General features: G+C 45.1%; 1 protein-coding gene across 4 annotated transcripts in view; it reads right to left on the bottom strand.

The window, feature by feature from the left end:
• Positions 1-10,350, bottom strand: part of abr (ABR activator of RhoGEF and GTPase) — a 106,473-nt gene that overhangs the window by 63,038 nt on the left and 33,085 nt on the right. For 3 of the 4 annotated variants that reach the window (XR_004213089.1, XM_031857257.1, XM_031857258.1), the window contains exon 2: positions 4,950-5,131. Coding sequence is in view for 3 of the 4 variants with exons in the window: in XM_031857257.1 (XP_031713117.1) it covers positions 4,950-5,131 (182 nt within the window). In the remaining variant the exon portion in view is untranslated. Of the gene's footprint in view, positions 1-192; positions 405-4,949; positions 5,132-10,350 lie in introns of those variants that run through there. The other variant, XM_031857259.1, reaches the window with a different exon arrangement.

The raw sequence follows: 10,350 nt of genomic DNA, 5'->3' as shown, positions 1-10,350 counted from the left end.
CACACACACACACACACACACACACACACACACACACACACACACAGTGACGCCACATCACGGCAACAACACCAATAAGACCTTCCACTTTGCTATATATAGCCGAGCTTTCAAGTCCTGTCAGGGTGTGAGTCGCAGAAGTGTGTAGTGTGTGTGTATCCCCTGCATCAGGCAGTCCAGCCGCTGTCTCACCTTGAACTGTCTATGTGTTGGAGTGATGGGATCCAGCTCCCCATCTCTATATTCAAACACCATCCCCTCCTCCTCCTCCTCCTCCAGCACCCTGTCCAAGTAGCACAGCACCTCCTCCTCTTCCATGGTTCTCTTTCTTTCCTTCCCTCCTCTCCTCTTTCTGCCCGAGAATCCCTCTCTCTTCAGGGCCTGCCTGGACACATCAGTGTTTTCTCCTCAGAGCAAGTCGTCTGGACGCCGAGAGAAAGAGAAAGAGAGAGGACCCCGCCTACACAACCCCACCCCCTTCCTCTGCTGGGCTTCCTGGTGCGAGTGTGCATGTGTGTGTACTCTGTGTGTGTGCGCCAACTGTTCCAGCTCGGTCGATGAGGTCTGCCCTCCCTCCGCGTCCCGCCCCTCCCCTCACAGCAAATGCTATCCAGCCACTTCCTCGATGACGGTGTAGAGCACTTCTGTCTGCGCCTCACCGGGAGAGTCCGTCTGCTTCACTCTCTTCGTCTCCTTCCGTATATCTTCTGGGCAAAAGGCACTTCCTTTCGGACGGACAGGCAGTCTCTCTCTCTCTCTCTCTCTCTTCCTTGCATTGCTTCCTCCTTCTCTCTGGTCCATTGTGGTCTTTATTGATCCGCTGAGAGCCTCGGATGTGGAGCTGAGACCGGCTAATGTGCTGCTGGTGTGGCTGATTTCAAATTACAGGTCACGCAGTTCGCCGGGCAACAGCAGCTTTAGCTCGAGCAGAAGCCAGCATGGAAAACAGTGTGGAGGAGAAAAAAAGAAAGAAAAGACACGTGTGCACCAAGACGAGCGGTTAGGAAAATCAATAACTGTAGAGGCTAGAAAAAGAAGAGATTGACTTGTCCCGATCCAGATGTGATGATTCAGCCATGAGCTTGTGTGTAGCTCCCCCCCCCCAGTTCCTGACCCTTCGATGCCACTTTACAGGAAGTCAGCCTCCCTCCAGATTTTCTCAGGCTGGCCCACACATCATCTGTACTGGCCACTTCTGCAAATATATATGTGTGTGTGGGTCAAACGTATTTTACAAGCACAGGACTTGGAAGTAAATAAGAGTAAATTCATGCTTTTGGCTAGAATTTCTACGTCATTTCAAGCCATTAATAAGGGCAGAGAAAGAAACGTAAGAAAGAGGACAAAGCAAAGAAAATAACGTCAGGCCTAAAGAAAGGCAGAACGTGGGGGAAAAAAGAATATAACGGGGAGAAAAAAGAAAATGGAGAGAACAAAAGCATTAAACTCGTCTAGTCCATTATATTTATATAGCCCCATTTCGCCAATTTGCCTCATGCAGCACCCTCTATCCATCGACCCTGCATTTAACGAGGAAAACCCTTTGGAGGGAATGAAGGTTCACCTCTAGAAGAAACATATGAAACTGTGGTTCTAAAGCATCCGAGAATTCAAACTAAAAACATCTCTTAGTTCATTCAACTCTCATGCATGTGATTTACAAACCGCGCTCCTCATGCTGAATGTAGGATTCTTGTTGCAAGGTGGTGTCCGCGTTGGCTCTCTCGTGTCAGCAGATGAAAGGCAAACTCAGCGGAAAGAAAGGGCGATTTAACAAGGCGGTGAGGGGATGGACCACTTCAGTGGAAATAAGACTTTTAATAGTCCGCGTGGCTGCAGCGTCTGTCCAACAAACAATCTCTCGCAGCCTCAAAGCGGCCAGCACTACGAACTGCTCTGACTCCATGTGCTACTAAAGTGTAGCGGACAGGAGAGTCAGAAAGGACAGAGTGGGTGAATACATACAGATTATGCAACCAGAACTTCAAATCTAGATTATCTGGTGCGACATTATGCTCGTAATGATGGCTGCTTGAAGGTGAAGGATTAAAATACTCTTTTTATACTTCGTACTGTGAACCTTTGTACAGTGCACAATTCTGCACAAACCAAACCACCACAATAAAAACTGTACAGCTCAGATATATTGCTCATATTGTTTTCATATTTGTGTTGTATTTTTCTTCTATTCTATTTAATTTTTTTGTACATATTTTATAGTATTTTTTTCTATTCTTTCATATTTATTCTTTATTGTTTCTTCATTTTTGCAGTACTTGCTTTTATTTTGTAATTTTATTTTATCTTTTGTTTATGTCATGTCCCAATACATCAAAGCAAATTCACTGGATGTGAAAACCTAGTTGGAAATTAATCTGATTCTGTTGTTTAATCTCTCCCTGATCAAAATCATGGGAGGTTAAAAAAATGTAAATAAAAAAGCGACCTAAAAATGTCCCATCCCGTCTCTTCTTACCCCACATGTCCACTAGATGGAGCCACATTTGTACTTACAGGAGCTGACCCCAGCACAGAGGACTCACAATGAATTCAAGAGAACAATATGCTTAATAATTCATAAATCACCACTATAATAAGAAGGGCAACGATCAAGGCCACGTTGTACTTACATTACCAAGATAATACAGCGATAACAGAGCTGCTTGGAGAAGAGATAAAAAAGAGCCAATGGGAGAGAGCAGGCAGACTTAGAGAGCAAACAGAGCGAGAGGGAGCTGGATGGAAAAGGTGTCAAAGGAGAGCGGGCTGTTACAAGGACAACTCAAGGTGTAAATCACATCACAAGTCTGAGCCATGACTCCTTCAGGTTCTTTCGTGCTGCATGTCAAAGCTGCTGTGTTGTGTGAAGGGAAAGCCTGCTAGCCTCTGTGTGTCGGTTCAGGTCAGGGTTAACGACTCCCGCTAATCCCCGGGTGCTGAAGCAACCACTCACACAAGTAAACACATACGACAACACAAGTCTCACTCACACACACACACACACACACACACACACACGAAAGAGCCCTGTTAACCCTGACCTACTGACATAAAGGAGGGAATGAGTAAATATCAGGACACTAAAATATGCAGATTAAAAGCATTTTTATATCAGTGCTTTGTTGCTACTCTCTATCAGAAAGTTGTGCAACGACAACGACCCGATGCATTTCTATTTTCACGAGAGCTTTTGCATCAGCTTTTCTAAATGCCCGGTGTCTGGTTGTACTTAAAACAGTATGTTTGATGTTCCCTGCAGCAGCGGATTGCCTGGAGTAAACAGGAGGCCTCACAGGCTCAGAGACAGCTGACTGTGACGGAATAAACAAAGACAAGAGTGCCACCTCCAGTATCGAATTTCTAAACCATGCACTGCGGGTGTACAGTGATACACTGAAAAAATAATAATAAACGGACCACATCATTGAACACCAACTGATGAACATATATATTCTGCATCCACACACAGATTGGCAGACTGGTGCTGCTGCTGTCAAGCCCCATCTGGGTCAGTGGTCGTTTGCTGCCGCTGGGAATGCACCACCTGCAGTGTGCTGCAGGCGGTGCAGCCATTGCGGCTAATCGCTAACAATTAACCGGGTCTAGATCCGGCGGCTAACTTCGGGACGAAACCTGCTCCTCCTACTTTTAATTACAAGGAGAAACACTGATGACATGTCAGCTTTAACTGTAGTATACTCCCTGAATGATGTCAGAATGTAAAACTGTTTAAAAAGGTCACAATATTGAACCTTTAGTCAAATTTAGGTTTATGTCAAAGTTACATGATCGTCATATGGTTGAGGAGGGGGTGCTCTGAAGACTCTTTTGGATGGTACACTGACCAGCAAGTTTACTTAAGAATTATTGGTCCCTGTAATTGTTCCTCCTGTCCATACTCAAGGCCGTCACCATTTTTGCAACCAGAAGTGACACTGGAGGGTGAAGCTAAGTACATCGAATGCTGGATAAGACATTTTTAGGGCGACAAACAATTACAACTAACTTTCATGAACTGAAAACACACTGACAGGTTTAAAGTTAAAGTAGGACAAAAACACGGACAACTCCCAGACCGGACAACGCTGTGTTAGCGAACACAAGGTAGCCATCATTTATGGGAACATCATTTATTAAATGAACGTCATGCTGTATTGAAGAAGCTGAAACTAGCGATTGAGACCATAAACTCAGGTTTACAATGTTTACTGAGGTAACATAGGCTCATTTTCTCATAGACTTCTATACAGACTTCTTTTTGCAACCAGAGTCGTCGCCGCCTGATGGCCATGAGAAAGAATGCGTGTAAGGCACTTCAGCATTGGCTTCACTTTTCAGAATGGACAAGAAGACTGATTGCAGCGACCAAGAACTCCTCCAATGCACACATGGGCATGTGAGTATTAAGATAGGCCTGAAACAATGTGAAACTATCCTTTAAAAATCTGATATTTGAGAAATGTCTGTTTTTTGAATTTTATTTTGAAGTAAAGCAAGGATAATGTGACTTTGGATAAAAATGTTTGTCCAAAAAAAAAAAAACAGTAAACTCATGTGTGGAATACTGGACTTTCCAGCAACACTTAAACGCAGCAACAAAGAATTACAAAAAGAGTCACAGTACCAATCAACAAAATGACAACACTGACCAACAATAAACAAAAGATATATTGTCTACAGTGTAGGAATTCAGTCTAATAACTTCCGATACTGATACTTAAAAACTACTTTCAGGATTTTTACATATTCTCCTTTAGAAACTGGCCTGGAGGAGAACTGCACCTGAGCTACTCAGTCATCTAGCGTGTGATCACAACCTGAAACTTCCAGCCTGTGATTTACGTCTCCATCTGTCCCATATATGTGGAGAAGTTGAAGCGTTGAAGCAAGTCAGTGACTGCCACTGACTTGTACCTGCCTCCGTATACTAAACGTGTGCGAGCTCTTACCCCTGCCAGCAGGCCCTCTGGTGGTGTAGGGGACACCGCCTCCCCGTCGGGCCCTTGGGGCGCGGACAGCTGGGGCGACATGGTGGGTGATTCGTCTATGTAGGGCAGCGTCTCTGAGCCGTCCTGAGACTTGCCGTCCTCCGCTGCGTCCCCCTCGTAGCCATCTGTGTTGTAGTTGAAGTCTGGAGGGCCGAGCGACGGAGAGGGAGAGAGAGAGGGAGAGAGAGAAAAGAACAGAGAGATGCCGGTTAGCGTCTCACCACAGAGAAGAAGGCCGGTGCTGCGCTCCAGTGACTCACGACCACCACGACTCACTGGGAGCTATCTAGTACTTCCTCAATGCTATTTTTGGCAAACAGGGATTTTCCTGTTACCCACCACTGATTGTGGCACTACACGTGTGACAAAAAAAAACACAAAGAATGGGTGGAACGAAAGCTGAAATTTCTGGAGACAATTTTTACATGCAGTTTAACAAATGAACAAATAGCTAAAGGAAGATTAAACTTCTTCGATCACACAGATGTTGAAGCTGGTATGAAGACAACAAGCTGACAGCACAGCGTGAGACAGTCTAGCATAGCTAAACTGGTTTCAGGACCAAACTACAGAATACTACCGCCCTGTTTCCTCTGATCATGTAGCACCAATTTAAAAAATGTGTGAGCCTTTTTTCACCACAGAGACAGCCTAGTTTTAGGAAAAAGGCCAGCGATGAAATACTTCTTTAAAGATAGCATCCTGTGCTGAGGATGCTACAAAGCAGCAAACTCCACGTGTAACTCTCTTCCTTTTAAGTTGAACTTTGTGTCTAAGTATCACAGTCTTTGGGTTTCATACATTTGGCTTAATGTCAGTATTGCGGTCGATATTCATGCCAGCGATGGCCATGGCGTTCAGGCCTGAGTAACAGTGACAGCTCCAGTGGACGGGAACAACGCCGACTCCGAAACGAGTCTTGCCCTGCCTCAAAAGAAAAACGCACTGTTGAAGGAAACAGTGGAATAACAAAAAAGCACGAGGAGATATAAAAAGCCTGTGAGACATAAAAATGCTTGGTCGACACCTTGTTTAAATCTGATGTCTTGTTAGAGAGGAGAGGTGTCTCAGGGACGGTGAAAACCAAACGCATACTGTAATGACATGGGGAGTTTGCTTATGCTTACACACTAATTACAGATTCATTGTTTTTACCCCGAAGGACTACAAATCCTGTTGATCCATCTGATACAGTCGAATAGGAGTACATGCAGCAAAGCTTGTGTAACTTTGACAAAAAGCCATTCAGCCGTTGGCTGGTGAAAAAGCAGAACCCAGTGCTTGAAAGGCAGAGTGTGTGGAGGTGAGCCTCTCTGACTGCTCGTAGCCGGCGCTGAGCTCAAACACCACTTTGAAAAGTGAAAACGTGTGTGAATCCTCCGCTGTGCAGACATGAACGTGCTCGAGAGGTTGTGTGCGCCCGTGTGAGAATAACTAACGAGCCACAAACAAGAACTAATTTCAAAATAAAAGTGTGTGTGTGTGTGTGTGTGTGTGGGGGGGGGGGGGTTCAAACCAATCAAAAATCCCCTCCGTCTGTTGGTTGCATGCGAGTATGTACGTGGACCGTGGAGTGCTATAGCTACCATATGGTTTGTTGGGAGCCGTTGGGCGAATGGCTGTCAAATGCTGCACTTGGGTCTTCTCTGACTTAGTGAAGCGTGCACAGAAAACAGTGACAGTGTGTCGAAGCGCTGCAAGAAGACACGAGTAGAACATGAGGCGTTACGGTTAAGAGGGGGGTCAAAACACTGAGGTAAGGACATTTGCCCAACTGTGCTGTGATCGTTCCGTAGAAAAGATCTGCAAGTGTATGTATGTGTGTGTGTGTGTGTGTGTGTGTGTGTGTGTGTGTGTGTGTGTGTTCTCGCTCTCTTCCATCTGTTTCTTCTCTGACTCTTCTGCACACCTTCTGGCATCCTGACAGGCTAGTTTGTCCCAATCTGTTATATTTGTGTAAGTGTGTGTGTATGTGAGCATGAGCAGAGAAGTGTTCTTAGTTAAGATATTTACCTGATGTTATAAAACTCAACAGAGCGCCAAAATCCTCACGTTTGCTCCCAGCACACGGGGGATGTTTTGTCAACTCAACTGTGAGCTGGAAGGATGGATTGATGGCACAGAAAGACTCACACTGAGCACTCAACAAAGCGCTCGCGTCTAGACGAGTGCCAAGGCCTGTTCCCTCTTTTACAAAGATGGAGGCCGTGATCCCTTCTTCTATTTGCAGAAAACATCAATAGGCAGCGGGAATCATTCAGAAATGCGGCAGCTGCCGTGTGCGGAGCAGAGTGTCGGTCCATCACGGAGAACAGTTGGAACATTGAAGGACAAAGTAGAGAATACGGCCCATGCACAGCCAACTGCGCACGCACACACACACACACACACACACACACACACACAGTGTCCTTCGAGCTAACTTACAGTCGCCTCCAGACAGAGACGCAGAGGGAGACAAAAGAAAAGGGTGATTGTGAAAATGTTTTTCGACTGCTCGCTCACTCCAGAGACGAGATCGAAAACAGTGAGAGAACAGAGGAGAGCGAGGAGACGGAAATAAAGGTTGTGTACTCAGTAAAACTCACATTACAGCCATGTGGTGTAACGTGGTTAGCAGAAAACACCACATCAGTTTCAAACTAAAAGGCGGACATTACAAGGCTGAATGTCACACAATTATTATTGCTAGTCACAAATGTGTTTCCTGTATGGACTCAAACAGCAGAACACTTCTGTAGATTTGATTGAGCTACACACTATATGAGCCATCAGATAACAAAGAGGAAGATAGAGATTATGTAATGCACGTCAACTAGCTTCTTGTTTAATGGTTCTCTTGGAATTCAGAGCCAATTTATTATTGCTCTCAATAATCCATAAATAAGTTGAACATTACAGTCGCTGAAACAAATATATTCTTCCTCTCTTTGCTTCAGATGTCTTTGGTTCAACAAGACAGGTTTTCCCAGCAAATGCACATTAAAAACCTCAACATCACTCGTCCGCATTGCTGTTGTGTTGTGGCGTTTAACACAACAGTCACACGCAGTGCCCACAGTCACAATGCTCACACGTGCACATGTTTATCTGCTCGCCCTCTGACTGGCCCGAAATGTCAGCTGTCTCCGTCGCCTAATGCACCCTGACAATCCCCGAGTGTGACAAACAGAAAAATCAATGCTGTCAGTCCACGGAGAGGGAACTTCTCTGTGGAGAGGATTCATCGGCCCCGACGCGTTAATACTGTTCAATAGAGCCCCCCCCACACCACACACACATTTGACAGGGTTTAAACAGGGACGAGCTCAACATAACACATTCAAAGATTATTAAACATGTGATAGTTGAGTAAAAAGGATGGACTTGCAGAGGAGGAAGATCCTATTGAGAAATCAATATACACACACACACACACACACACACACACACACACACACACACACACGGAGACCAGACTCACCATCGCTGGCGACGAGGGAACGAATGAAACACGCGGCCTCGAAGAAGAACGCCATGAGTGCGCGTTGGCGAGTGTGTGAACGCCGTCTGACCTGAGCTCCTTCACTGGTAGTCGTCCATGTCAAGGAAACAGTGAGGCGAACATTGTGTCACAACTTCAGTCCCACTGGTCCAAACAACAACGCGAGCTGCTTTAAAAGCCGACTCAACTGCACTACAACAAGAGCTATGTGGGAACTGGTGTGGAGCTGCTGCCCGCTCAATACTTCCCACTTTTGTGAGCCTTTCAGATAGCACTCATTCAAATTAGGGCCGCAACTGATGCGTTCAAAAACACCCGCAGCCTAAAAGGAAGCAACAAACTGGTGCGCACAGAGTGTACTGTATGCATCAACATGTTTCTGTCCACTGAATATCGTCACGTCGCTTCCCAGCCGGCCAATAACGACGGTGCTGTTTATGGGTGACGTGGGCTTTAAAATCAACAGTGCGTGGGCATGAACGTTAGGTAGGCTACATGTACTGTACTACGAGGAGCCAGGCAAAACATAAAGGAAAAGCCAGCTGCACCAAACAAATGCTGCTGCTCGTGAGGCCGGCCGCGGAGTTCTCACATTTGGAAATTATTCAAATCGTGTTGTTGCAGACCAACACTGCCAGAGTCTGTGACTCCAACAAACACCACCCTGTTTCTCAAATGGGGAACCAGGTACATTATACAACCACAGACTCATTTGTACATGGAAATGATACACCGTCCATTACAACGCTGCTCAACGCTGACAAGGAAACGTTTAGAGTAACACAGTGCTGACACTGGACTACATGTCACGACACAGGGGTCATAATTCAATAGATTGCGATACTGTGAGCAGTATATACAGAGCACACCACTGTATGCATATCTTATGCCATCAGAACAGTGGGATTGTTCGTCCCTGTAACATCAACTATCAAAAATCAATTGTTACAGTTTCACAATAAAGTGATATCGCGATGCTCAGGCATGTGGATATTTTCTTATACCATTAGCTTCCACTTCCTCATGAAAGATGCACTTGTTTTCCCATCTGCTGCTGTGACCTAAGAACAGTGACTCTACAGTAGCTCAACTCATTTTAGTAAAGATACTTTAGTTGTATACACAGCTGGCTTAACCAACAAAATTAAGACTACTACCACAAATGATTTGCTCTCTTGTGCGCTATAGAATAAATACTATCAGACATGAGGAAAATTTCACAGAAAAAAAGCTTCTATAGCACATCCAATGGTCTGACGGTCACCCTGCTGCATTGCATTCTGGTCTGTTGAGACTGCTGGCGGTGGAGACATTTGCATCTCCATTTCATCCAAAGTCTGTGTAAAATGTCAGCGTAAACACAGATTGATTCTGAGGGATTGACTGCAAAACCTGACATTTCTGCCGATGTCTTATTATACTGAAATACTGAAGAGGTCACATTGTTATTCTCGAGGACAGGATTCAAATTAAAATACAAACACACCAACAAACAACAAAACAGAAGCAGAAATGAGAACTTCATCACCAAGATTATAGATGTTTCGGGGTTGATTTTTCCCATTACCTCTTTCAGAACCAAACACACACACCATCACGTCTCATGTATTTGATGTTGTTCTCTCTCTGGACCTATTTCGCGCTCCACATAATGCTTAGGGAAATTAGTGCTGCCCATGAGGCTACACAGACACACTCTGTCTCACTCACGTCAGAGAAACTTGCTCCACACAATTACCCATAAGGCTCTGTGTGTTGATGTGGTTAGATCAACGAGGCTCCAGTTAATAAGGAATGGCTTAGACCGGAAAAGCTCTCAAACGGGGTAAATACACACACACACACACACACACACACACACACACACACACACACACA

The sequence above is a fragment of the Anarrhichthys ocellatus genome, unplaced genomic scaffold, assembly GCF_004355925.1.
Source record: "Anarrhichthys ocellatus isolate YVR2014 unplaced genomic scaffold, GSC_Weel_1.0 scaffold18, whole genome shotgun sequence".
Lineage (NCBI taxonomy): Eukaryota > Metazoa > Chordata > Actinopteri > Perciformes > Anarhichadidae > Anarrhichthys > Anarrhichthys ocellatus.
The sequence above is the reverse complement of the archived record's forward strand: the minus strand, read 5'-3'. Positions and strand labels throughout refer to the sequence as shown.